The sequence below is a fragment of the Fusarium tjaetaba genome, assembly GCF_013396195.1.
Source record: "Fusarium tjaetaba strain NRRL 66243 chromosome Unknown NRRL66243_c0000127, whole genome shotgun sequence".
Classification (NCBI taxonomy): Eukaryota; Fungi; Ascomycota; class Sordariomycetes; order Hypocreales; family Nectriaceae; genus Fusarium; species Fusarium tjaetaba.
In genome coordinates, this window is record NW_023501323.1 from 69,252 (window position 1) to 96,595 (window position 27,344).

At 48.8% G+C, this 27,344-nt stretch overlaps 11 protein-coding genes across 11 annotated transcripts; 6 read left to right on the forward strand and 5 right to left on the reverse strand.

Annotated features, from left to right (window-relative positions):
* Positions 1–1,971: 1,971 nt before the first annotated feature.
* Positions 1,972–3,777, forward strand: FTJAE_6537 (HC-toxin efflux carrier TOXA; the record flags this gene model as incomplete). Its single annotated transcript, XM_037353159.1, has 3 exons — positions 1,972–2,175; positions 2,239–3,379; positions 3,464–3,777. The coding sequence occupies 3 exons, from the start codon at positions 1,972–1,974 to the stop codon at positions 3,775–3,777; spliced, it is 1,659 nt and encodes a 552-aa protein (XP_037206390.1).
* Positions 3,778–4,259: 482 nt separating this feature from the next.
* FTJAE_6538 (Aflatoxin biosynthesis ketoreductase nor-1) lies at positions 4,260–5,003 on the reverse strand (the record flags this gene model as incomplete). Its single annotated transcript, XM_037353160.1, has 1 exon — positions 4,260–5,003. The coding sequence occupies one exon, from the start codon at positions 5,001–5,003 to the stop codon at positions 4,260–4,262; it is 744 nt and encodes a 247-aa protein (XP_037206391.1).
* A 658-nt stretch (positions 5,004–5,661) lies between these two features.
* Positions 5,662–7,961, forward strand: FTJAE_6539 (c2h2 transcription factor; the record flags this gene model as incomplete). Its single annotated transcript, XM_037353161.1, has 5 exons — positions 5,662–5,691; positions 5,748–6,288; positions 6,349–6,734; positions 6,812–7,119; positions 7,172–7,961. 5 exons carry the CDS (start codon positions 5,662–5,664, stop codon positions 7,959–7,961), a joined length of 2,055 nt encoding a protein of 684 aa, XP_037206392.1.
* Positions 7,962–8,315: 354 nt separating this feature from the next.
* On the reverse strand, positions 8,316–9,949 carry FTJAE_6540 (major facilitator superfamily transporter; the record flags this gene model as incomplete). The annotated part of the gene is made up of 2 exons (XM_037353163.1): positions 8,316–9,761; positions 9,833–9,949. The coding sequence occupies 2 exons, from the start codon at positions 9,947–9,949 to the stop codon at positions 8,316–8,318; spliced, it is 1,563 nt and encodes a 520-aa protein (XP_037206393.1).
* A 956-nt stretch (positions 9,950–10,905) lies between these two features.
* FTJAE_6541 (flavin-containing protein) lies at positions 10,906–12,982 on the forward strand (the record flags this gene model as incomplete). Its single annotated transcript, XM_037353164.1, has 7 exons — positions 10,906–11,018; positions 11,082–11,198; positions 11,250–11,695; positions 11,756–11,839; positions 11,894–12,397; positions 12,510–12,716; positions 12,780–12,982. 7 exons carry the CDS (start codon positions 10,906–10,908, stop codon positions 12,980–12,982), a joined length of 1,674 nt encoding a protein of 557 aa, XP_037206394.1.
* A 345-nt stretch (positions 12,983–13,327) lies between these two features.
* Positions 13,328–14,334, reverse strand: FTJAE_6542 (uncharacterized protein; the record flags this gene model as incomplete). The annotated part of the gene is made up of 2 exons (XM_037353165.1): positions 13,328–14,142; positions 14,214–14,334. The coding sequence occupies 2 exons, from the start codon at positions 14,332–14,334 to the stop codon at positions 13,328–13,330; spliced, it is 936 nt and encodes a 311-aa protein (XP_037206395.1).
* Positions 14,335–14,731: 397 nt separating this feature from the next.
* FTJAE_6543 (uncharacterized protein) lies at positions 14,732–15,444 on the forward strand (the record flags this gene model as incomplete). Its single annotated transcript, XM_037353166.1, has 2 exons — positions 14,732–14,981; positions 15,113–15,444. The coding sequence occupies 2 exons, from the start codon at positions 14,732–14,734 to the stop codon at positions 15,442–15,444; spliced, it is 582 nt and encodes a 193-aa protein (XP_037206396.1).
* Positions 15,445–15,739: 295 nt separating this feature from the next.
* On the reverse strand, positions 15,740–16,935 carry FTJAE_6544 (gEgh 16; the record flags this gene model as incomplete). The annotated part of the gene is made up of 6 exons (XM_037353167.1): positions 15,740–16,075; positions 16,128–16,300; positions 16,353–16,400; positions 16,456–16,509; positions 16,562–16,777; positions 16,824–16,935. 6 exons carry the CDS (start codon positions 16,933–16,935, stop codon positions 15,740–15,742), a joined length of 939 nt encoding a protein of 312 aa, XP_037206397.1.
* Positions 16,936–17,789: 854 nt separating this feature from the next.
* Positions 17,790–19,409, forward strand: FTJAE_6545 (cytochrome P450 monooxygenase family 17 subfamily A (steroid 17alpha-monooxygenase); the record flags this gene model as incomplete). The annotated part of the gene is made up of 1 exon (XM_037353168.1): positions 17,790–19,409. One exon carries the CDS (start codon positions 17,790–17,792, stop codon positions 19,407–19,409), a length of 1,620 nt encoding a protein of 539 aa, XP_037206398.1.
* A 315-nt stretch (positions 19,410–19,724) lies between these two features.
* FTJAE_6546 (alpha-glucoside transport) lies at positions 19,725–21,583 on the reverse strand (the record flags this gene model as incomplete). The annotated part of the gene is made up of 5 exons (XM_037353169.1): positions 19,725–19,913; positions 19,968–20,359; positions 20,424–20,761; positions 20,832–21,310; positions 21,362–21,583. The coding sequence occupies 5 exons, from the start codon at positions 21,581–21,583 to the stop codon at positions 19,725–19,727; spliced, it is 1,620 nt and encodes a 539-aa protein (XP_037206399.1).
* A 1,507-nt stretch (positions 21,584–23,090) lies between these two features.
* FTJAE_6547 (alpha-n-acetylgalactosaminidase precursor) lies at positions 23,091–24,798 on the forward strand (the record flags this gene model as incomplete). Its single annotated transcript, XM_037353170.1, has 2 exons — positions 23,091–23,547; positions 23,600–24,798. The coding sequence occupies 2 exons, from the start codon at positions 23,091–23,093 to the stop codon at positions 24,796–24,798; spliced, it is 1,656 nt and encodes a 551-aa protein (XP_037206400.1).
* Positions 24,799–27,344: the final 2,546 nt, after the last annotated feature.

Here is a 27,344-nt window from a genome sequence, read left to right on the forward strand (position 1 = left end):
TCAGATCACTTCACCTATGGTCAAACGATGCAAGCTACGTAAGGGAACAGAAAACAAGCTTTCTCGTGATCGCCCGGAATCCGGGGCCGTCCGTATCGAATGGCTTAATAATTTGCGGAGAAAATGGTCCAACCATCTCCGCGACGATCTCCATATTAGAAGCAACAGGCAGTCTGTATACAGGCGGTATACATTCTTACTGAACCGGAGAAAATTCTTCAGTTCTCTCAAGGCCCATATAACTTACAAATGACCCTAGGCTGATAGAACAATTATCAAAGCTCGTAACAGAGTGAGAGATACAGCCGAGAGGTAGGTTTGGTATGCCTGTCTATAGAACATGTCTGAATTATTATCAAGGTCCTGACACTACATACCTTTTGGTATCCTAACTCCTGAGACTTGCCACGTAATGTCTTCAGCACAATTGGTCGACAAACGAGGTATGCCAGGTGGCCCGAGTCTATTTCTGTCTAGGAATCTGCCAATCCATCAATCAACAGTCACAAATACAACTGGTTGTCATATTGCCTCGGAACCAGGGATCATTTGCCGAGGGCGGGCTTCCCCTTTCTGTCTAGTGCAGAAAGACACTGTGGTTGAAATTCATGTTGTTGTTTCTATTACTTGTCTCTTGGACCGGATATTGCGGTAAGACAGAGCCTGTCAGTCATCACGGACCGTCCCTAGCACTTCACGGGCCGGGGTTCCCCGTTTTGCATTGAACCTTGAGTGCTATTCAGAAGTCCCCACACAACAGCACACAAGGTGACATTCAGTTACGCAAGCACTGCCTCTTACGACCCAACAGAGGGAAACCGCTTACATCACGTACACCCCGCACTTTCTCTCCAATCATAAATGGTCATCATGCACTGAAGGACTCCAAGGGTGACCGCCACGACCTGGTCGCCAACAATTGACTGGAAACATCAGTAAATTAAGAATCACCAGTAGCCCGGAAAGATCGCTCAGTGGATCCTGCTTGCTAAGAGACTTTGAACAGCACAGGCACATCAAGAGGGAGAGGAATAGAATCGTGGAACCAAAGTCATACACTAATCAGCCGCTGATTTTATTACTTAGAAATTTCTCTCTGGTTTCGGGGACGCCCCAACGCTAAGATCTGGGTATAACCAGTCACTATAAGATCTCTAGGTTCTTTGTGAAATATGTAACATTGGAAGAAATCCTGAGCGGAGGACACAAGTCTTAGTAGCAACTTTTACCAGGTTTCCCACGCGAGCGCTATAGAACGGCATTTCTCCTCAGTTATATCGCGGTAGTTTAAGTTAAAGGGCTACTTTATGACTTTAAGTAGTTTACATGCCGTAGCGTGACTTAAAGCAGGCAGTACTACGGAGGTACATCTCAAAAGTCTTTGCCCAAGATGACTTACGCCACAATTGCTAATCCCTGCTAGGTACATGCATATACAAGCGATAAGATAGATACAGAAGGGCTGCCCTATAGAGGCCCTATAGTTATAGGGCACTTAGGGAAGTCTTGTCAGTAAATAACTGGCTATAGCGACTATAACTTTATTGTGATCAGCGATTGTTATTTCGCTTGATGTATCTCTAGTATCTTATCAAAAGTGGGCCCAGCAGTCACAGTCATCTTCAGCAAAGACTTTTCAGACGTACCTCCGTAACTGGCAATAGCTAACGCTTAGTATTAGTGTTTTAGCAATTCTAGTCTCTTTTAGGCTTGGCGGTTTGGGCCCTTTGGGGTTTCAGGCCCCTGTATGCTATGCCCTATTATAGCGAGTCATTATGAATCATAGGTAAATTATTCCTTTTTAGGACTAGAGACCCTGCTTGCTTCCCAATCCCTGTGCATTTTCTTATCTCTTTAATTTGCATTTAATATCTATAGCTAAGTACAAATAGTTATACCTCCCTTCTCTATAGCCATGTCCTTTAGCCAGATATTTATTTATTACTAAGATTCTAACTGATTCTTACTAAGATGACTCCTATAACGGATGAAAAATCTCCTGATCATAGCGACAGGCAAGATCAGACAGCGACTCCAGACCATAATAGTGACGAAGTAGACAAGTCTAGGGATTCTTCGATCTCACAGGCCGTACCTAAGCTTCTAACGGGATTCAGCTTGTACTGCATCCTAGTTGCACTTATTCTGACTATTTTCCTCGGTTCTCTCGACATGGTAAGTGATTTATCCTCACCGAAGTCTCGTTGAATCTTTAACTGACCTCTTCCCTTATAATAGACAATTGTTGCAACAGCTATTCCTAAAATCACAGACGATTTTAAAAGTCTAGATCAGGCCTCGTGGTATGGCTCGGCTTTCTTCATGGCTAATGGCGGCTTCCAGTCGTCATGGGGCAAAGCATACAAGTACTTCTCGCTCAAGGCCACTTTTCTCATCGCCCTGTTTATCTTCGAGCTAGGCAGCCTTATATGCGCGGTCGCGCCTGATTCAAACACCCTCATTTTCGGTAGAGCCATCAATGGGCTGGGTGGTGCAGGAATTGGTACTGGCACCTACACGATAGTCGCGGTTATCTCGTCGCCCGCCAAGAGGCCCACCTATACAGGCATCATCGGCATGTCCTACGGCATTGCTGCCGTGGCTGGTCCGCTAATCGGCGGCGTCTTCTCTGATAAGGTCACTTGGCGCTGGTGCTTCTACATCAACCTACCTTTGGGCGGAGTGGCTGCTGCAATTATAGTATTCTTTTTCCGCCCAAAGGGAGTCGAGCCGGCGCCTGTCACACTGACCGAGAAGATTCTGCAGCTTGACCTGCCAGGTGTCGCTGTTCTCATAGGAGCCATCACCTCGTGCCTACTGGCTCTTGAATATAGTGGGCAGTCTAAATCATGGGGAAGTTCTACTGTTATCGGGCTACTTGTCGGGGTTGTCTTGATTACAGCACTCTTTTTCGTGTGGGAGCATTACCAAGGAGAACGCGCCATGGTTGTCTCTCGTATCATCACAAAACGACCTGTCGGCGTTAGTGCCATTTTCACCTTTTTCTTTGGAGGTTCATATTTCCTGACTATCTATTACTTGCCCATGTACTTCCAAGGCGTCAAGGGAGCCAGTCCCTCGATGTCTGGTGTCATGAGCCTTCCACTTATTCTTTCTGTGACTATCGCTATGATGTTATCTGGGCTGTTCATCACCGCAACCGGGCGCGCTGCTCTATCGGCTACAACTGGGGCCATTATAGGCACTATTGGCGCCGGACTGTTATACACTCTTGCAACCAAGTCAAGCGCCGGAGAATGGATCGGATATCAAATTGTTGCTGGTCTGGGCTGGGGCGTGGCTCTTCAGGTGCCAATCATGATGGTACAGGCCAGCGTAGCTCCCGAGGACCTAGCGTCTACTACTTCAGTCATTTTACGTATGTGCTATCCTGTTCAGGCTTGGCTCAGGCCATTGCATCACACTCTGAGATGGTTCAAGATGCTAACTTGTCTATTTACAGTATGTCAGTGCCTGGGCGGCTGTCTCTATGTAGGAGCGGCGCAGACAGCCTTCTTGAACACCATGATCCACAAACTGTCGATTCTTGCGCCGGACATAAACCTGACTAAGGTCATTGCTACAGGCTATACTGCGATCCGTGATGTATATTCCTCAGCAGAGCTACCAAGTATAATTGCCTCGTATATGGCAGGAATCAAGGTCTCTTTAGCGCTCTCTATCGCTGGATGCGGGCTCGCATCTCTTGTCAGCGTTTTTAATGACAGGAGAGTGTTAAGTAAGGATGCCATAAAGGAGGTTTCTGCAGTTGCTTAAGTTTCTATTAATGGGAAATAAATGGCGCTTATAGATTATCGAACGTTATTAATGCTAGTGTTTTCTTAAGCAATTTAAAAGTCAATGCTGTGCTGAGCAAGAAGTGGAATAGATAAAGCTCTGGTATACCAGCTTGTAAGAGACAGTTCAGACCTTCGCAGGGCTGTCTTCTTCAATGTAATGTTCAAATTGGCTGAGAGTGACTGTCACATCTTACGAGAAGTTTTACATTTTAATTTAGCTACAAGGTTACAGTAAACCCGAAGTTCTCTATGCTGAATCAACCTCATAGCCACAAGGATTAACTGCAAGTAAAACATCTAGCTTATAATAATAGTCCTTATATAGAGATTAGTATACCTCAGAACGTGACCCAGAGACTCGTCATCCGCTTTACAGAAACAAAAGATTTATTAACACTACCTACAATATTCAGCATACGAGACAGTTATTGCAAGTCTGTTTAGTTAATGGCAACATATTTACCATAGAATTTCCTGTCCTTTATAACTGACAAACTTGCCTGATATAGTCTCTCGCGTAGCACTGTCTATAACCCTGAGACTTCCCTTCACAGCTTGCTCGACACTTTCAAGCATGGCATGGGGGAATCCCCACTCTGTGGCGGCAGACTCGCCCATTTCCGTATTAACGAATCCAGGATGAAGTGCAAAAGCAATCAGCGCTTCATTCTGCTGATGAAGAGCACGCGTGAGCCAGTTCAAGGCAGCCTTGCTGGGCCCATATGCGCCAGCGACAACTTCGTGGTACGTAATACAACCGACAGAGGATGAGACGTTGACGACTTTCGGTGCAGATGACTTTTGCAACAAGGGCCAAAGTCCCTGGACGATTGTGAGCGGGCCAATTGTATTGATCTCGAAGGCGGAGCGGAGGTCATTGGTCGGGATTTCGATCACAGGATAGGATTTGAAGCTGGCGGCAGCATTGTTGATCAGAACATCGACATGATCGATGTCAAACGCGTTGCGAATCTGTTCAGGGGAGAGCGCGTTGGTGAAGTCCAGCTGGACGACTTTCAACTCAGTACCGTCACCTTTGGCGAGACCAGTAGTAGCATTTTTGAGACCTGTGCGAGCTTCTTCGTTGCGAACAGTAGCGATGACGGTAACTGAGGGGCGAGCAATGAGAGCTTTGACGAAACCAAGCCCAATGCCTCTGTTGCCGCCAGTAACTACCCAGACAGTGCCGTTGCTAGAAACCATGACGATCTAGAAGTGAAATTTAAGTGGACGGAAGCTAGTTATGTGAAAGAAATAGAGGAGAAGGGAAAGACCCTGTTCCGGTACGCAATCACCTTATAAATAATGAGGCATAACTGGCTAATGTCAGCATTGGCCAATGAGCCGCAGCATAGAATGGAAGATTGATCATCCGGCTTACATGGCACAGCTTGGCAATGCACATAACTGAAAGGAAAGGAGAGGGTTTATAAGTGAGTAAAGTACGGGGCATAAAAAAAAGGTAAACCATGAAATTAATCAGGAGAGTACTCTTAGGTACAGTACTGCAAGAGGTACGCAGTATATGATCTCACTTTTACCAAGGGCGTTACTTCTTTACTAAGCTATTTGGAGCTCGTCAGAACCTCACAGCTGAGTACCCCGGCAGAGGGTGAAGAGAAAGGCGGGGTATGGGGTAACGGATCCCTTTGCTTTAATAAATATCCTACTGTCACCATCTCTCTCTTGCGTACTACATGAAAAGTGACTTAATGAAGCCCTTTACGTGTAATAAGTGTCCCAGTTCCTTTAGCCGTGCAGAGCATCTCGAGCGGCACACTGCGCTGCGTAGAGCACCCCTTCGATACTTCCCGTGCTCTCATACTAACAAGCATCCAGATACTGGAGAACGGCCATACAAATGCTCGTGTGGAAGAGCGTTCGCGAGAAGGTTTGTGTTTCCGCGGCTGATAATTCTCTGCTTATCGAGTGATAATTAACTAACAGGCTAATTTAAGCGATGCCTTCTCTCGCCATCTGAAGGGCTGCAGAGTAGGAGAAGCGAGATCGACGCCGGCAGAGCGTGTCACGGGCTCGCGGCCTAGACGGGCTTGTGATCGTTGTGCTCGTCTGAAGGCAAAGTGCGACTCTGGGCGTCCCTGCCATCGCTGTATCTCTCAAGGTATGACCTGCTCTCACAGTGACAACCTAAATCAGCAGAGCCACACCTTGCGACAGACCGCTTCAAACTCACCAGGTGCCTCTAATGCTGGCGGTGGCGCTTCTTCTCCTAGTACAACGGCCATTCCCCAGACCTCACCCCAGCCGTCAGTCGAGGGTAGCGATCTGCTGCCACTAATGGCTGCTCAAGGTCCCTCGACAGGGTCTGATCGGTTCGACGGTGACTCCCAGTGCGGGCGGATGCCATTTGCGCAGGAGCTTGGTCTTGCCAGCGACTTGTCTTGGGACCTCGATGTGCCCTCTTTGCCCCTATTCCCAGCATTTATCGTTGATGGTGCGCCAGACTTTATGCTTGAGCTTGAGCAGCGTAAGCATCGCCGAATACGCATATGAAACATGGTTGCACGGTTACTAATAAAAATTGTAGTTGATCCCAAAACGATCGACCTCTCCTCTGGGAGCCTTAGCGAACCAGGCGTGAGTTCTCTGTCACTAGAGCAGCTAGATCCCCTGCAGGCAAAATGCGGTGCAATTCAGGTCTTGCTCCGAGGGCCAGGGCCGGAGGTGCCCGAGGATGTTCTGATGAGGTCAATTAACCGGGAAAGCTTGCTGCAGGCGTTGCAACTCTTCAGCAGGAACTTCCAACATCACATACCAATTCTTCATGCTCCTACCTTTGACCTAGCGACGGCCTCGCCGCTGCTCGTGCTGGCGATGTTCACTGTAGGGGCTTGCTACACTGACATCGTCCGCCCGGCAAAGTACATATCCGCAATGGCCAAACGAGTCTTGATGAATGTCGAGAAGCAGCAAGTAAGTTCGGTTTGGAGGGATGCCTTTACTAAGAGGCTGCTGTTGCTACTCCTCAGAACGGTTCTAACAATGGCTAGCACGAGATTGACATGAGTGAGCCTCCGCTATCCTCAATCCAAGCAAGCATCGCCGCATCCTCAGTTCTTGGAAGCTCGCAAGATGAAGCTGCCCTCACGGCCTTCCCGCTGTACTTTGCACGTAGCATTTCTGTGAGCGCTTTACTCCGTGGTTCTTATCCTGCGACCATATGTTTTGCTAACTTCTATCACGTTCAGATGGCGAAAAGGGCCGCTGTTTTTGACGCAACCTCCCCGATAGATTACACGGCACTAACAGAAGAGACATTCGACTGGCATTTGTGGGTTCAGCGCGAGACTCGCATCAGGTTTGTTAAAGCGGATTGTGTGTAAAAGAACCTCACTAACAGGTTTTCAAAGAATCGCGAATGTCTTGTTCAGCCAAGACGTGGCCAGCTGTATTTTCATGGGCACGGCACCGACATTCTCTCCGCTGGATCTCGATATCGAGCTTCCTTGTTACGAGACATGCTGGAACTCCCGATCTGCCCGGACCTGTCTTCAGTATTTGCAATCTGCACCTGCGCAGCGGAGACTCTCTTCCACGTTTCTTGAACTGCGGACAGCATCACTCCCGCTGGAGCGACATCCTCGGTTCGAGGCATCAGCTTTTGGGATGTTTACGTTGGTAAACGCTCTGCATTGCCTCATCTGGGAGGCAACTCATTACGATCTAGACCGCAATCTGAAGCCATGCAGTCGCGATATGAGCCAGTCATCGAGCCTGGATAGCCTAGATCGCCAAGTCGCAAGCGATTTTTCAGGTCCCAACATCGTCCGCTTAGCGGCGCGAGTTGCCTGTCTCGGCAACTCAAGTAATTTTGACAGCATCAATCGGGTGCTTGATGAATGGCTCGCCGTCTGGGAGAAAAGGACCTGGCGTGACCCCGACTTTGAGAACCTTGCCTTCTCACTGGATCCACTGCCTTTCTGGTGGCTGGCCAAGTTATTCGTCCTTCTTCACTGTGGCAGGGATTACTTTTCCGTCGACAGCGAATTCAAAATAGCTCACAAGACAGGGCGGTCTCTTCGTGATAGTTGTTCCTCACAAGCCAAGATCTTCCGCTGGCTCGGCAAGCTACGGCAGAAGAATTCGGCAGGCCAGACCCAGAAGGTAGAGTCGCTGGCAAGCTTGATGCTTCCTATGTAGCGAGTTCTTAATGTTAGTTAATCTAGGAGGTATTACGAGCAATTGTGGAATCTGTTTCAGTCAGGGAGATCGCATGGTAGCAGTGGTCTTTCTGCAGTTTCTTGGGTCTAATAGTTAAAATAAAGATTTCTTTGCAACATCCTGTATGTCCGAGACGATCTATCCACGCACTTATAAGGGTAAGAATACACCATCTTGACTGAGTCAACCGCCATCAATGGAAACCAAAGTCTTGTTTAATACATCTCAGTGCTATGCTCCTAATTTGAGCTTATCTCGCGTTTACAATATGCTTTCTGACTCATTACGGTTCAATAAAATTTATTCTCGCGCGACCTATGTATACAGATATATTCAGACGTAGCGATTGGTGAGATCTCTCAACTTTGGGCCGAAGAAGAACACCGGAATCGCAAACAACAGAAGACCCCAGATAACGGCCGCCAACACCGAGTATGCGACACCGGCTCCGACCTGGTTCAAGAAATTAGGTGTGAAATGCGCAAAGCCGAACGATAACAAGGCCCGTATAGTATTGTTGAACACCATCACCTCGCCACTTCGCACAAGATACGAGTCGACTGCGTAGCTGAACGTAATACCTGCAAGAACTGCGAAGCCAAATGAGTGTATCCCGTACCCAAAAGCAGGGCCGATCCAAGATAGCTGGTGATCCACGGCCACTCCGTACAACACCAGGCCAGTGGTAACAGTGAAGAAGGGGACTACAATCATGATCAGGCGTTCCTCAGGCTTGTGGCTCTGGCCGTGTTCAGAGCGACGCTTCTCAATCCTTGCATTAACAATGTCGACCAGCCTAGACCCGACTGTGCCGCCCAGGATTACACCAACAAACGAGCATAGACTGAAAAGGCCCTGAGTAGCGGAATTGTAGTTGTATGGTGGCGCCCCTAGGAGCTGCGGAATGCACACGCCGATGGATGTAAAGCCGCCCGCCGCCACACCGTAGGCCACGGAAGCCCAGAGTACGGTTGGCGCCAGAACGAAGGAAAAGGGTCGAACGGCGTATATAAACCAGTTGGCACTGTAGTCGACTTGAGGGTGGCGGATAAACCACAAGTTGGGCCGCATGGATGTTAACGGCTCCGAGGAACTGCCCTGGACATGCATGCCAGAATCTGGTGCCCCGAGATTCGCGCTGATGGGTTCCTTGCGCTGCTTTTCGCTCCGCTCCAAGTCGCCAGCGGTATCGCCTACGCTGAGACCGCGCTGAAAGGTTGTCTCAGGAAGCCACAGAAACATGGTGAACAAATTCAGGCCGCAGGCAATGAACGTGACCCAAAATGCCCATCGCCAGCCCACATCCTCCGTCACGTATCCTAACGCTGCCTGGCCCAAACAGGCACCAGCCAAGGTACATAGAGCAAAGAAGCCGAGGGCTGTGGCCAGATCGTGTTCGTACCAAATGTCGCCGATAATGACGGGCGCAAACGTCTCAGAAGCTCCAGACGCAAAGCCGCCGAGCACGCGCGCTCCCAGGAGTGACTCGTAGCTAGTTGATACAGCTGCCCATGCGATGCACGGCAAGAGAAGTGTCATGGAGGCCAGGATCACCCACCGCTTGCCGAAGCACAGCATGGTTGGAACCCAGATCAAGTTGCTGAGACCTTGGGCGAGCACATTGTAGGACATAACATACGAGGCGATGGTGATTGGGATGCCAAACTCGGCGGATACGGGGCCGAGAATTGGGACAAGACCGGCAGCGCAGACATTGTTTAGGAAGGCATTAGCGCAGATGTTCAGCGTGATACCGATCTTCATCCACTTGGACCAGGTCTTTAGGTGAGCAGTCAGCAATGAACATGGAAACGATGATGGTCGGCAGAGGGGCCGTCGCTCATACATACCAATGGGTCTGTGGTTACGACGCCTGGCTGTGTTGGTCGATTAGTGGCATGTTCCACTTGTTCAACTTCATCAGCCACATTGTCCGTCATTGATGTTTCTGGATGTTTAAGACGCATCTTAGTTGAGCGAGCCTAGTATCCGTATCTGGGATATTCAAAACTGCAGACGTAGCTCGTCTAACCCTGTGTCTAGATGGTAATGGAATAATTCGAGCGTTGCACTGGTAATACTTATACTTTCGCGACTTACTAACCAAGGTTCAGATGCGCTTGTGAGGCCTTGATGCCCATGTCTAGGATCTGGAACGCTGACTTCCGTGGGGCTTGGAGGAGGATAGGATCGGGGATAGGTCGGATCGGCGGCAGCAGTCTCTCCACGGATTTGTCCCACGAAGTAATGGGCAATAATAGCACCAGCCTCCAAAAGACAGCATACTGGCTAGGCCTAATATGCATCAGACACCCGTCACGGGGCCTAATTCCCCACCAAGTTACCCCGGGTTTTGGAACTAATATTAACTAGCGCCTGTAGATCGTGTCCCGTGCGGGCGTCGAACATAGTGACAAGGTAAAGAACCTACAGCTGCAAGATTGACGGGTTATGGAGAAAAGTATAATCTCTAGAGTTCTGATATGCTCCGCAGGTGAGTTAAATAGCATGAGGGAGACACAAGCGAGCAGCTCGTCTCATGACCTTCCAATAACTAGGATGGGAAGCCGGAAGCCAGCCACTTTCCAAGCCGTGGAAATGTAAACATGTTCCGATGGCCGTACAGCTAATATCAATGACATTTTAAGACAAGGTCACGATAATCAGTACGGCACTACTAGGTTGACGGGGAAGAATACTCCGTGGGGGGTATTTTGACCGTGGAGCCCCACGGAATGGCAGGCTGAGAACTAGGCCGAGAAGCAGAGTATCCCCGGACAAAGAAACATGCTTGATATAGGTACCAACAGATCAAAAGTGTATGCTTGTCGGGGTCCTATTTGATGCCATATCTAGGACTTAGTTCTTCTCTTGTATAAACATAACACCTGTTTACCACTCAAGTCATCAATATACCACCACAATGGTTCTGTCGCATTCCGCAATGGAAAATGGCGCCGATAAGGGCACTCCAGGAGGAATGCCAGGAACAGCATTCCTCAAGAGAAAGCTGAAGATCGTCATGCTCGGCGCTGGGTCAGTCACTACCGCCAAAGTTCGGATGCAGGAATGCTAACTACTTGCTATTATAACGACCAGGCTCTCGGGAATCCAATTTGCTCATGATGTAGACATACGGATGGAAAATGTAGAGCTGGACGTCTACGAAAAGAACCCAGAATTGGGCGGCACCTGGTATGAGAACCGATATCCAGGGTAAGGAATGATGACAACAGCAATGATTCCGCAGCTCACCATGAGAAATAGTTGTGCATGTGATGTTCCTGCCCATACCTACCAATTTTCGTGGGCTCCTAACCCGCGATGGTCCAAGTTCTATGCGCCCGCGCCAGAAATTAGGCAGTACCTTAACGATGTAGTCGACAAGCATGGGTTGCGAAAATATATGCACTTCAACCACCGCGCCGTCTCTGCCCAATGGCAAGAAAAGTCGTCTACCTGGCGCGTCGAACTGGAGACGAACGATGGATTCGGGAGTCCTGTCACCATCATAAGGGAGTGTGATGTCCTTGTCAAGGGCCTTGGCACTCTAAACAAGTGCAAGTTCCCCGATATCGAGGGCTTGTCAACGTTCAGTGGCAGGCTGATGCATACTGCAAACTGGGATGAAACCGTTGATCTGACTGGCAAGCGCATCGCGGTGATCGGAAACGGGGCTAGCGCAGTCCAGTGCGTTGCAGCACTCCAGCCCGGTAAAGTTGACAAAAGCCTATCTGCAAATGATGTTAGCTGATGCCTATTGGCTACTCTAGTCGCCAAGAAGCTTGTTAATTATTTCCGTACCGCATCCTGGATGATACCCCATCTCTTCTCCGACGGTGCTGTCCAGAAGGATTGTAGGCCTCTTCGCTTCAAGAGCATGATGCTTTCCAATGCTAATTGTTAGGCAGACTCAGCCGAGGACTTGGAGCGATTTGAGAACGACCCTGATTACTACCTTGAATATCGCCAACGGCTGGAAAAGACACTCGCTGGCGGGTTCGAGGCTCTCTGGTCGGGAAGCATTGCCCAGGCTGAGCTAGAACGAACAACACTCGAGCACATGACGAACATGATACACGATCCCCAGTTGATGGAGGCACTGCTGCCTAAGTTCGAGATTGGCTGTCGTCGCTTCACGCCCGGAGACCACTACCTGAACGCTATACAACAAAGTAATGTGACTGTAATCTCGGATCACATCGTCCGCGTGTCTGAAGATGGAATTGTCGACGAGACAGGCACCGTTACAGAACTCGATGTAATTGTCTGTGCTACTGGCTTTAATACGTCTTATGAGCCACGGTTTCCAACCACGGGACGGAATGGATACTCCTTGTCAGAGAACTGGGGAAAAGATAAGCCCACTGAGTCATACATGGGCGCCGTTGTCGCTCAGTTTCCTAACTTATTCGGTAAGACAGACTCCTCTTCACTCTCTCTCTGAGGTGCGGACGCCTCGAGCGCACCGTAGCTGTGGCATAGAGGATTTGATCAAGGTGTATGAGAATTAACATACAGCAACAGTGTTCAATCCACCCATTGCTCCGGTAATCGGATCTGCCTTTCCTGGTATAGAAGCTACAAGTAAATACATCCTTCGACTGCTTGACCGACTTCAAGCAGACAACCTGAAATCTATCGTCGTGAAAGAATCGGCTCAGACAGATTTCAATAAATGGGCCCAGCGACAACTGCGGGCTATGGCGTTCAGTGGGACTTGCAAGTCTTGGTGTTAGTCTGCTACGTATATCTCATCTCAGCAGAAGGTCGCTAATGTGTATGGTGATGCAACAGACAAGAACTCAAAGGGCAAAGTTTTCATTCCCTGGCCCGGCACTATACCTCATTACATTCAGACCACGTCGCTGGTTCGTTGGGAGGACTTTGACTTTGTCTGGGCCAGCCTCGACAACAAGTACGCCTCATTGGGCAACGGGGTTCCAAAGGAAGGGGTAGCTGTTGAGTCGCCGCCTTGGTTGTTTTGGGGAGCTGAGTAACTTAACATCTGCCATGACTCCAGGACTAGACGGCACTTCTGGTATACAGCCTTGAGTTCTCAAGAAGATAAGACTATATGTATTAGACCTTTATTTGATGAAAGACTGTAGTTAAGAAATAGTGTTTGCCTCCATAGAAATCTGAAGCTGCATCTCATAGTTTTAGGTCCAATAATATTAAAGCAGCAAGGAGTAAATAAAGCTTCCCGTTCCGCGCAAGAACACTGCAGAGCCTAGTTGTGGAATGCCATCCTAAGCCCTAGGGACCGATTATTGCTCTAGACTCACGGGCAAGAAGAATGTGCTGACCAACTGTTGATACAGTCTTTGGATTGATATGTTCTTCTAGAATGGGACAACACCCCCCGACGACAACCAATTAAGCCCAACCCCGATTTTGAACAGGTCATGGTCCTCAATTGCCTCCTTCTCTCGTATAAGATCGTCGAAACTTATCGTCATGTCTACATATCTCCCGCTCAGAAAGTCCACCTGCCCTGATGCGAGAAGCACACACGAGTTACCTGGTAGGGACATCTCCTCGCGCAAGTTGGGCCGGATCATCTTGACTGCCTCGGGCGCCCACGGTTCGGTCTCTTTGGTCTCCAAGTCTGTCAGCAAGCGCGTGACAATACCCCCCGGGTGGGTGGCAAAACATCGAATGCCCATTTCGTGGTTCTCCTTGTGGATGCATTCGCAGAGGCGCGTGGCAGCCAGCTTAGATATCTGGTAGCTGGACATCTTGTCGTCTGCACGTGTCGCTGCCCGAGACGCCGTGATGATAATCTGGCCGGCCCGCTGGGCCAGCATGATAGGCAAGACGTGGCGCGAAAAGAGGTAGACGCCCTTGAGGTTGACCTCAAGGCCCATCCACCATCGATCAGGATCGCCACTCGCGATGGGCACTAGGGGCGGGCTTATGCCGGCATTGCAACAGAGAACATCGATGCGATTCCCGGCCCAAGCAGCGGCTTCTGAGACGAAGGTGTCCACATCCGCGTTGCTTCGGACGTCAAGCGCGCGCGAGAACACTTGGATGTCCGGTTTGATCTCCTGGACTTTCTGTCGACTCTCTTCCAGCTCTGACTCCTCAAGGGCGGTCAGGATAAGTTTAGCTGCCGAGGCCTGGGCAAACGCGATTGCAATGGCTTGTCCGATACCTAGAATGTTTAGAGAAGGGATTAGTCTATGCTCACTTAAGGATGCAGGCTAAAGGCAGATTTCCTCATACCACGGCCAGCTCCGGTAATCATCACTACCTTGCCCTTAGCGCTTTGCTGCAAGGTAGTCGAGGCATCGATGGTGGGATATACAGATTTCATAGTATCAGGCTGGAGATTCGTGGTTGCCATGCTGAAATGTTTATATATATATAGACAATAGTGCCGTGTCTTGGATTTTTACAGTAGCTGCAGGGAGAATCCTTCAGCCGTTATTATTCCATTTAACACGATCCTTAAGACTGAGCGATATAATCAGAAGGGGAGGGCTTAATAACACAACGGTCCCATCGATACAGACTAACTCACAGGGCCGCGGAGATTATTCCGATCTCTCCCCAGTTCTACTCCGCACCCCACGGAACAGTGGAATTGAGGCACTAGATAGTTAATGGACTAGCGCTAAGCTGTCTTTAGCTGTTTCCGCACAACCCAGCGCTTACCTGTTAAGGCTGACCAGCAACCCTAATCCTTTCTCCTTCATCTCGAGTGCTTCATTTCTATCTCCCAGTAGTCCATTACAGCCACCATGGCCGACCCTATCTCAATCGCTGCTAGCATCACTGGCATCATCAGCCTTGCAGACGCCGTATTTCGCTACACCTTCAAGCTCAGTCGAACCGCGTCAGGCGCGGAGGATGAAGTACATCGCCTAAACGAGGAGATCAATTCATTCTCAACCGTTATGCGGAAGCTACAAGCACTCGCTTGCGATCTCGAAGCCCAAGGTCAGGTCTTTGAGTCCGCCTTGAGAGTGGAACACCTTGCGCAATGCGAGCGTACATTTGAGACAATACGAAAAAGAATCACAAAGGCAGTGAATGACTTCAACAATCCTTTGAAGTGGCAAGGTCTAGTGCGAAAATTGAAATGGCCCCTCTCAGTATCCGAAACTAAACACCCATTGCAGATATCTCACGATATAAAGAGACCATTTCCCTTGCTGCATCGGCCGATATGATGCGTCAACTTCAGCTACTACTATCAAAGCAGGCTAAGCATCATGACGAGACAGATAAGGTGCAGAGGAATACGCTAGAAAAGGTTGATGTTGGGACTCGCATTTTACTCGACAACCAAAAGAGAACGATCTTGGGTTTTTTTATGAGCCCCGACAGCAACCCGCAAAGTAATCTAGACCAGAGCATCAAGTGGAGCCAGCCAACAACTGATACCTGGCTTCTTGAATCGGATGATCTGCAGCAATGGTTCTTGCAATTCAGGATCTCGTCTTTGGCTTAAAGGCCTACCCAGTGGTGGGGAAATCGTCCTCGCTGGCGCCGTGATTCAGGAAGCTCTTTCTAAAGCTTCAGTTGCCACAAGCTCCATCGGCGTAGCCCCGTTTCGCGTCTGCTACTAAGAGTCAAAAACAGGAACAGGCCCCGTTCCTGCTGTTAATACTTGAGTATGAATATGCTGTAGTATAGAAAATAACTAGAAAGGTATAATTATAGGTTTCTTAATGGGTTCAGCCTTTCAAGAAGCTAGCCACAAGGACATAGCGCGAGGTAGTCCCAGAGCACGCCAACCTGGCAGATTAGACATGACGGTGGCGGAACTTGGCGCTGGTCTTCTTCCCCTTCACAGCCTCTGGGTTATGAGTGAATGCACCGGCGCCTCCAAAGGGACCAGCAGTAGCACTGTTTCGTACCCTTACAATACAAACCCCAGAAACTCCAGCTACCTTCCCAGTGCAAACCTTTCCAGTAGGCACTTTCACAACGACCGGAAAGTCAGTCGAGCTTACCGTCGAAAAGCCTAATACGCCAATAATGTTCTGAACCACTTCAGCGGACTTAAAAGCTTTCGGGTCAGTCCCTCCTGAAGTGAAGTCTATGTCTACTAGCAAGGGACCAGCACCGTCCTCGTTGACCTGAAAGGTAAAGAGTCAATATGAATCGTAAATGAAGGTCATGGCCACGAACCTGATGGTAGATGAGCTTGAGAGTTCCGTCGGATGCAGTGGTAGGCAGCCCGGACTTAGCGCCAACTCCAGTAGAATTCTGGACGCCGTCTTCGATGTATCCACGAGGAGAGGGCACGCCTTTTGCGGTTTGGAAGAAGTCATCCAAAAGGCCATTGACTCCATGCTCAGCTCCTACTGTCGATCAGCATATAATTCACGTTGCCAAGTGTTTATGTCGACATACCTAGGGCCAAGCCACCAACTGGGGAGCTTTCAATCCCGTCTTGCACGCCTGAGATAGGTCAGTTGCTGAAAACCCGAAAAAGAGCATATTGGCAGAAGCACACCATTTACAACTGCTCCAGCGTTACCGGTAACAAAGGATACGGCTTCTCTCGTCGCTATAGAGTGTCAGCTGTCAACAACCATTCGTTGCTTGCCATGCCACTGTACCTTCTTCACCTCCCCCAAGGATAGTGTCAGCAAGGGACCGGCCCTTGAGACCATTCATGAACGCCTCGATGACGCGGGTGCCGTCAACTGGGCCTTTACTAGTTCGACCAAGTGCAGAGGCCTTGCTAGTAGCAAGTTCGGGGTCACGGATTACGCTGGTATCAACCTGGGCTCCGGAAGCAGCAGAGGTTGAAGACCGGGGTGTTCCATCAAGGACTGCTAGCTATTAGCACCAGTTCCAAGGTTCTAGAAATGTACTTACTGGTAAGCCCGGGCATAACAACACCATTTGCGCCAACCACTCTGGTGATGGTTCCATGGGCATTTGCCATTCGGCTCCAGGCCAGGGCAGACAGAAACAAGGCGGTCAGCATGTTGAAAGAGGTAACGAGCGATGAAGAGATGAGATGACTATGAGGATGCTGGTAACTAATTGTTAGACATCACGCCCATATATATATTTCAGAGTCTAATCGACGCAGAATCTCACATGCTCGAAGAGACTGCTCTTCCAGAATACCTTTAGCGTCGCCCTATACTTAGATGCGTGTCCTGAGAAACCGTGTTCTGAAACGCGGTGCTTGGACATGTTTCTATAACTATTCCCAATCGGGAAGGCTCCTTACCTTGAGAGTCAGGACTGCCAGGTTCAGCTGTCATGATCAACAGCCAGGATGTTTCAAACATACATTCATATCACTATTCAGGACTGCCACAGTGGAGTATGCCTCTAGAAGAAGAAGGTGTAACGACTTCTTTTTAGTAGAATCAGTTGCTGTATGCCCGTGCACCAGAGTTCAGGTGAAGGAGTAATGCACCCAAGCGTCAATAGCACGGTTCTCGCTTCTCGGAAACAATGACGAGTCTACTGTCATAGCGCTGTCACATGTAGCTTGGCGTGCAGACGACAATCAATTCTCTGGTATTATCTCTCCAACCCAGCTTTTCAGACTCTGCCGGTCTAAATAACAGAGTATGTAAAGGCCGGTTGTCTTGACTTCACTGCAGAGCCCAAGATGACATAACAATTCTCTTCTCGATAATGCCTCGACCACTGGACTAGACGTCTTATCGGATTAGATAGCACAATGCAAGCTGATAGTAATATTTGCGGAGGATACCTGAATCTGGAAGTAACCCCGTGCGGGGATTGTCTTGGCCTGTGAGAGGTTTAAGATACTGGCGAGTATTGCTGGCAAATTTAGACAAACATTGATCACCAGTCAATATGGCAGTTCCTTCAATATTACTTTTGGTGCTCGGAATTGTTGCCGGTGCAGCGCTATTTTACTTGTCGTCACCAACTAGGAAATACAGGAAGAGGCCCCTCAAACTACCCATCATCAGCGCCATCCACAGCTCACCGATCGAGAGGCCACTTCTGCGATGGGATGATTGGGTGAAAGAGAATGGGGCTATCGCAACGTCTAAACTGTTCGGTATAGTGCCAGTTGTTGTTATCAATACAGCCGAGGCAGCGACAGAGCTACTGGGCAAGAGGGGCGCTTGGTATAGCAATCGTCCAAGGTCCGTGGGCATGGAGATGATTACAGGCGCTGGGCCAGGAAAGTCACGGTTCACGCTGATGCATGACATGGATGCGCATTTGAAACTTCATCATCGCATCTTGTCCCCGTCGCTCGGTGGTATCGCTGCTCCGCGCTATCAGCCGGTCATGGAACTCGAAGCCAAGCAGCTCGTCAAGCACCTTGTCCAACTAAGCGAACAAAAATCATTGGTCATTGCCAGCAACGACGTCTTCCCTTTCCTCGAGCGCGCACAAGCGAGTATCATTCTCGCGTTGCACTATGGCGTTCGGGTTCCCACTCTCGATGATCCACTTTACCAACGAGTCCGTGAGACACAGGCTAAGGTCACCTCGTATGCGTCGAAGCCTGGCCTACCCGATATCTTCCCGTTCCTTGCCAATCTCCCAGCAGTAATTTCACCATGGCACAAAGCTGCAGATGAGTTATTCAAAGAGCAGAAAGACCTCAATCTGCACTTGTTAAGCCTTGGTGATGACAATCCCGGATGGAACGCAACAAAACAAGCACGCTCCCTTGCAGCGAAATACGCCAAAGAGCCGATTTCCGACATTGATCTCGCTTTCACGCTTGCGACGAGTGTTCAAGGTGGTATAGAGACTAGCACTCGCACAATACTCTGGTTGTTCATCGCTGCAACAACGGGCAACAAAAGGTTTATGAAGCGAGCGCATGACCTACTGGATGCTGTTGTTGGCCGGGATCGACTCCCTCGCTTCTCGGACAGATCCTCCCTCAGTTACATTGATGCCATCATATCTGAGCTTCTGCGTTGGCGACCCATCTCCCCAGGAGGTGTGCCTCGTCGGGCAGACAAACAAGACTACTTTAATGGTATCAGCATCGTCAAGAATGCAATGGTCTTGACGAATGCTTGGTCTATCGGTCGAGACGAAGCTGTGTTTGACCAGTCACTTGGCGGCCTAGACGAATTCATTCCCGAAAGATGGCTAGATGGTGACAGCATGGGTACAGACATTAAGAATCAAGGAGAACTGAGGACCTCACTCCCGTTGCCAGTATTCGGTCACGGTCGGCGAAGCTGTCTTGGAAAACGTGTCGCCGTAGATGGTACCTTTGCCCAGGTCGTAACGATGATCTGGGCGTTTGACTTCGAGCCTGCTGAAGTGGTAGATGAGATGGAGATGGAGGTTGTCTGGTTTATGACGGAGCCCAAGCCGTTCAAGTTTAAGCTAAAGCCGAGGGGTCCATGGGTATCTAAGGTCATCGAGGAGGAGTGGGGGACTGCCGATAAGGAGGTTGGCAGTATCATGGGCAACATGAGTGATATTGAGAACTGAAAGTGATATTGAGAGAGCCAGGAGAGTTGATAATAAGGTTTTTCAGTGATTGCGTTGCTGCAGAGGATTTAAATGCTGTTCTACTCACCAAGCTTAAGATAGCACAATAGCACAACGGAATGAGCCCAGAAGGTCTTAGGATATGAATGGATAGCATGGATTAAGGAGACTATGCTCTGTGGATATCAGCGATCCGGAATACTAGGTGGCATGGTATACAGAAACAGAAACTGCAAGAAGATAATCAATCTAGTATAACTATATCGAGGTAATTAAACTATATCGTAGGCCCCTATTCGTCTATCCTAGAAGCATCTACTCATCATCATTGGGGTCAATAACAGTCTTTGACCACTTGCGAGCCTGGACGCGACGGTTGAACAGGATATCAATCTCACGGTACGAGCGACCCTTGAACTCAGGCAGCCAGATCCATGACATAAGGAAGCACACGAAGCCTGTTCCAGCCCAAACATAGCCACATCTTCCGCCGAGGTCAGCTTCCTACAGGAAAGTATTAGTTTTAAGTAAACGCAGGCAAGAGCACAATAGACATACCTTGGGATTAAGCATATAGCTCGACAAGAAGATGCAGGGAATATTAACCAGGTAGTAACTGGCACGGCCGATACCCGTTGTAAGAGGCCTGAGGCGGATGGCGGATGTCTCGCCAATGATGGCGTATGAAACAGGAGCTGGGCCAAGTGTGAAGAGAACAGATACGATTAGACCCAAGGAGGCCTGGGCCAATGAGGCTGCATTGCTCTTCCCAACACTGCCTGCAATACCTAGGGCAAGGAGGAACAAGACGTTGATGAATGAACCCCAGACGTAGATGGTGCGTCGGCCAATGTAGGTAGTCAGAACCCAGGACAGCATAACAAAGATCATCTGCAGGGCAGAGGTAATAAGTCCGAGGGCAAAAGCAGTGTTTGTAGTCATACCAGCCTCTATCAAATGCATCAGTACATGACATGGTTCTTCCAAGTGGGGAAGCAAAGAAAGGATACGTACGCTCGAAGAAATATGTGGCCTGGTTGGCAATTAGATTGCCTGTCAAGTTCTGGGCAGCATATACACCGCACACAATAAGGGTTCGGTAACGATCGGTTCCCTTGAAAAGCTCGAGGTAGCTAGGTTCCTTCTCGGACTTTTCGAGCTCGATAGTTCGACGCATCATAGCAACAGACTCCTCATGGTTCTTGACCACAGTGCTGCGACCAAGGCGGGCGACGGCCTTGACGGCATCTTTGTATCGGCCGCGACGGGTGAGCCACCATGGAGATTCGGGGGCGAGGAAGATCAGGATAGCAAGGGGGGTCGGAAACATCCACTGAAGAGCAATGGGGACCCTGAAAGACATGAATTGTCAGAATGAATCCTCACTTGTAAGTTCAAATTGCAGGGGGATATAGTACGTACCTGTACGCTGCCTGCTCGTCGAGTCCGTTGTAATGATACGCGACGCCGTTAACGATGATAGAACCGATAGCCCAGAACATTTGCAACATCTGGGTTGCAGGAGCACGCAGTCTCATGGGGACAATTTCACTGCAATACGCAGGGGCATTGGCGATGAAGATACCCCATGGAATACCCTCAAGTACCTGGGCAGCTACCATAACAGAAAGCGAATTGGCAAAGAAGAAGACGAAGATAAAGGCATTGAGAAGCATCAGACCTCCGATAGTGGCCCAGCGGTACCCAATGCGACTAGTAATCGGGCCAGCAATAGTCACGCCAATAAGCGCACCTACGGGACCGCAGCACTGAAGGGCAGACTGCCACGGACCAGTGATGACATACTTGTTGACATTTGCGCTGTAGACGCCGTAGTCCTGTGCGAACTTGGGCAGGGCGATGAAGTTGCCCATCAGGAAGACACAGTACGACTCCATGATCTAATATTGTCAGCTTAGAAGGGATGGACAGGGTCCATGAGGAGAACTTACAATGGTGCATGACATGATGAAAGCCCAGAGCGTGGCCATTGGATAGGCACGGACGGCCTCAAGGACGCCCATGTTGAACTCGGCATTTTCAGCCTCGATGGCATCGCCTTTGAACTGGGCGATTTCAGCCTTGTGGTCGAGATCTGCCTGGTGATTGATGGTATGCTTCTGAGTCTCAATCTCAGCAGCCGAGACTGGCTCCTCCTTTTCAGAGATACCCATTTTTGCTGTTGATACAACGATGAGAATAAGAGATAATGAAGGGGGTTAAGAGAGCTGTGTCTCAGAAGTCTAATGATGGTCAGAAATGGGTCGGCTGTGGACTCATTATATGCTGATCTGCAGATTCTCTCCCAGCCCGAGAAAAGGCAATCCGAGAATCCAATGAGGGAGTGTGACAAGGTGATAAACCCTCGTCTTAGACGCGCCTATGGGAGCTTGGCATCGCGGATAAAACGGTGGTATCTCGGCCGTATTACCTGTACTTTCTCCAGACTCGATTCTAGCGTTATGAGGGGGAACGGAGTTAATGGGGTCATGAATGGGGTATTGGGGGTAACTCCACGGGGTTGAGACTCCGTTTAAGGATAAGCTTCATGAGATCAACCGCGACTAGATTTGCGCTAGTGTTAGACGCCCCTATCAGCATGTAGCTTCTCCTTCTCCAGGCTGCATTCTAGCGCCGTTGGGGTATTTTCCACGGCATCGATAGCCGGAGACCCTGTCATCGCGTGTCTATTCCCGTGCGTTGCCGTATTCCGGGACTGAAGTCTTGGCAGTACATTTCCCAAAACCCTCTATTGGCTTTTTATATGGCTAAATAGCCCTGCTTGCGTTCTGTCTTTCTGGTGTTTGTGATCTCTTTGCCTCCCGAAACTTATCCCGTCACGACGCGTGTGACAGGGATCCCAGTGCGCTTGGACCACTTCTCAAAGTCCAGGGTCGACTCAATGCGCGTAAATACAATCACTACCCTAAACCATCACCTCCATCGCTGCGTTGAAGGGCATATCTCTCTAATGGCAATCTCCAAGAATGTATTCAGAGAGCCAAGACACATGACGTAAGTATGAGCTGCAAAGTCTATCATATCAAAACAACACTACCTTTAGCAAGAATAACTCAGTATATCAAAGGTACATTAGCTCTCTGGAGCCCTCGAACTAAGACATTTCTCCCTTCTTTTCATCAGAGGTCGAATTCCTCGACTGACCCACAAGTATTCGTAATTTGAGCAAGACTCGAAAGCGCGCCAATGAGTTGAGTTTTCGCATACATAAAGTTCAACCCATCTTTCTAGAGGCAATTATGTTGACAACCGCACTAATGGATCCCCAAGTCGAAACCTGCAGCGTCCATGTTCAGTTAGCCGCAAACAATGCTAAGATGCCGGGGCGCAGATGATCATGGAATGGAACGAGTCTGCGGCCCGTGATCTTTCCCCACGGGGGATCTTCAGCCAATGTATGCAGATACCCCGGTATATGTTATAGCACATCCAGTAAGTTTGGGCATGCTGCGAAAGAAATGAAACGGCCCGATTGCGGTGTTGGTACTAGAAGAATGCACCGAGCCACCGATATATCTTGCTGGATTTATGAGCTTGAAGTTTCGAAGGATAAATAGCAGGCCTTGAGAGTGTTGAAATCTCATCAAATCAGCCTTCCAGCAGAACTTTTCCATAAACACTTCTTCCGCCGCTTAGCAAACCAACTTGCTTATCAGCCCAATGAAGTCCCTTCCTTCAATCCTGGCGGTTGCCGCCATACCCTCCATGGTTTCTGGTCAATCCTTCCAGTCTACTCCCGTCATGGGCTGGAACTCATACAATCAGGTTTCATGCAGCCCCAACAACAAGACCATCGCCACAGCTATTGAAGCTCTCTCCAGCCGTGGTTTCGTCGATGCTGGCTATAAATTCTTCCAGATCGATTGTGGCTGGGCTTCTCGAGATACACAGCGTGACCCAACCACGGGTGCGTTGAAAATTGATTCCACTGCCTTCCCGGATGGGCTTAAGCCTTTGAGCGACTTGGCTAGGTCCAAGGGCATGAAATGGACTATGTATTCCGACGCTGGTGTGCGCATGTGCGATCCCCAGTCCCCATCCCCCGTGCTAGGATCTTTGGGCCACGAAGCTGTCGACGCCACGTTTTTCAAATCGTTAAATACGGAGTATTTGAAATGTAAGTATTTAATAAGCCAAACAGATAGCATCCTACTAACTGTATGATCTAGATGACAACTGCTACGCTGATAGTGCCAGTAACAACGCCCCAAAGGATGCAAGGACTGACTTCATCACTCGTTTCGGCAAAATGTGGACCGAGTTGCAGAAGGTTGGGATTCCTGGAATGTTAATTTGCCAGTGGGGTGTTCCATACTCCTCATCCAGTGGCCTCGAAGGTCCCGCGGAATGGACTCAGAACGTATCCACCTCCTTCCGCCTCTCAGATGATATCGCTGAAGGCTGGGGCAATGTATATCGCATCTCCAACCAAGCCATTCACATCGCACACAGGAGCCTCTCAGGTCCTGGCCATATTGCCGATGCTGACCTTCTCGAGGTTGGTAACTCTGGCATGACATTTGACGAACAGGCGACCCATTTCGCTCTATGGGCCATGCTCAAGTCCGCTCTCATGATCTCCACTGATATCACGGCGCTGTCGGACCAGACCGTGGCTGTTCTTCAGAACAAGGACTTGATCTCAATCAACCAGGACGCAGCCGTCAAGCCCATTACCCTGGTGCAGCGATGGACCAGTGATCGAGACTTGTGGGCGGGACCGCTTGCCAACGGGGATGTTGCAGTTCTCTATGTCGACCAGAGCAACAGTGCTCGAACCCTCAGCCTCCAGCTCTCTGCCCTCGGCTACGAATCAGCCGACATCAAGGATTTGTGGACGGGCAAAACTACCACTGGAGCTTCTTCCTTCTCCAAGCAAGTCAACGGCCATGGCTCTGTCGCATTGCGCCTCTCAAACATCAAGAGACTCAGTAGCACAGCCAATTACAAGTACACTTCTATATCGACTGGGTCGTTGTCTTCAGGGGCAAAGACCGCCTCTTGTTCAGGTTGCACCTCCTCAACCAAGGTCGGCAATGTCGGTGGTAGCTCCAACGGCCAGGTTGTTCTCTCCAACATCAGCACGTCCAAGGCCACTCAAAAGGTTCTATTTGATTACATCAATGGCGATGTAGGTTTCAGCTTCACCGGTAGTACCAACGAGCGCCTGGCTTCCATCAAGGTCAATGGCGGTACTGCGCAGACTGTGAGCTTTCCACTGACAGGTTACAACTGGGATAAAGACGTCTACAAGGGGTATGCCGTGGAGCTTTCTGGCTTCAACACCAGCGGGCCCAATACTATTACCATTTCAGGTGTTAATAGTGGATGGGCACCTGATTTCGACAGACTGGCTGTTATTGTCTAACTTCTATTCTCATGCTTAGCTTTTATCATCATACGAAGATTCTTTCCTAGGAAGTCCCACCCCATATGCTGTAATAGACTTCCGGATAATAACAGGGTTTAAAGAAATTTTCCAAATTACCGGCGTGATGATAATCCTATCTAGAATAGCCTTGCCAGCAACATGTCCTTCTCTCAGTCGACCGTGTATTCAATCAGTCCAATATGGATTTGCCCAAACAAATGTTCTCCGCATACTAGTCACAAAGGCATGCGGGGTCGACAGTGGGCAATTATCACTACAGCTTTATTTAGGCATTAATATCGTCGCTGAGTATATATTGAAGATAACCTGCCATATAGGTTCTGAGCTAGATGCGTTATTTGCAGCATGGACTTGCGGCTGAGAGCTTGAATCAGCAGAGAGAACTTAACCAGACTACCTGGCAAAACCCACATCAGCACTGAGTACCCTTACCAACTGCTTCCCTTTTTATACCGCTGTACAACCTCCCAGAATACGTCAAGCCATGAATTTCCAACAGCAAGAAACGAAGTAATTAGAGTTTGTAAACTCTAAATCATAAAAAAAAGTCCTGCTTGCTAACTGACTGTAATTCTAAGAACTTATCCTTCCCACGGTTATGTCTTTATCGGCCGGAACCCTCCCGAACAGGTATCTGGATATACGTCCCAGCCATCTTTATTGTAAGAACAGAAGCTAGTCTAGCTTGTACGACTATCATATAACTCTATCGGCAAATCATATTCCCAAAACCCAAGTAACTGCTCAACATGGTCCACTGTTGACCTGGCTGTCAAGCATATCATTGTCCTCTTTCCCGTTAAAGTATCAAGAGTAACAACAGATATCTCTATAGCGTTATTGAGTTTTAGTTTGGGGTGATGACTGTCAGGAGAGAGATCGGTGGAATTGTTGTTCCTGAGACCACCTTGAAATGAATCAACAGTCTGATAAATATTATTTGGGCTTCGATCCTCCGTTGGCTGGTGATAATGTGTATATAACATAGAGTTCTGGTAACCGGTGTTGAGACTGGGATGAAGCGCCCGGTGACGGACCATCTGATCTTCGATGTATCGAAGATGTTGGATGCATTGGTGGTATTTGAGACATAGGTCTTCCCAGTCTTGTCGCGTCGCTGAAAGAGCATGATTCAAGGGTGTGCTTGGCCTACTATGCGAAAATGAAGCTTCCAATAAGTCTTCGGTTTCCGAATCATTTAAAGACAATATTCCGTTTACGTCAATTTCTTCACCTCCCTGAATTAGCTTCGTTAACGCAGTAGGTTACGTCCTCTTACCTTCAAAGTCCGAGGTGAACGGCGTATGGATTTCTTCATCAGCAATGCTTGATATCTCACTGTCATAGTCGAAGGTAAGGTAGGTCATGGCTTAATGTGTTACTGGAAAGACAGGTGAACTGACAAGGTGTGATGTTCATCACTGTCGATATGTTTGTATAGTGAGCCGGATCTCAACAGGTTATCGAATCCCAGCCGCGTTGAAAGGGAGAAATCGCCTTTTTATGTTGCTCTTCTCACAATCTGAGCGGGGTAGCTAAACCGTAAATCCACTAGCTTTGCCAAAATAGGAGTGTAACGGTCATAAGCCAACGGCGACAACGGCGAATAGTGAAGCGAACTCTGTAGCCACAAACTCAACGTCCGCCGGAACGGGCTAGTTTGCACTGTTAGGATAACGTGCGTTTGAAGATCCTTCTGGTCACTTGTGAACTTTGCGGCCACAGGCAGAGGTTAGATGTTCAGGCGGTGAAGGCCGATGAAGCTGTTTGCTAAAGTAACTGCGGAACTGAAATGCAGCACCAGGGCACCATATCTACGACGCTGAACTGCTATAATGGCTTTTGCCTTGCCGTGTATGAACGAGGCACAACACGTCTCAATTCCATTTTATGCTTAGATAAAATCTCTCAGCCTTGATAAAGAAGAAACGCCTCCATTTCGCATTTTGACATTATACTTTAAAGCTGCTTCTAATGCTTCCCTACATAGCCGTCAATATAAGGCACAACCTTTCCTCTCATGTTTAACTTATAAGCTGCCAATCCTCTCAAATAGTCGATCCTTGCCTTGCCATCATGTAAATACTGGAACCCGTATAACAGGTGTCTCGCTTGAACAACTCCACTCCAAGGTTTCATTTTTCCTATCGACCCATTGTCAATTCTCTCCTTGATACGCTTTTGGTCTTTGGATCGACTAACGAGGAGCCAGTTCCTCACAGCTTCGGAACGTGCAATTCTGTACACGCTACAAAATCCAGTCTTCCCCGTGTAGCATACCTGTGCACCCTCCGAATGAGTAGTTTGACCGCTTCCAATTGACCACAATTACTCGCGATGATCAGAGCCGAGCCAAGTAGACATCGTTTAAAGTTAATGTCTGCTCCTAGCCAGAGACAGTTTTCCATTTTCGGCGTGTTATTCTATAACACAGCTCTATAGAGTAGGCTCTATCCTATAATAGTTATAGTTTCTAAATAAATAAACTAGTCTATACTAAGTTTATATTTATAGAATATATA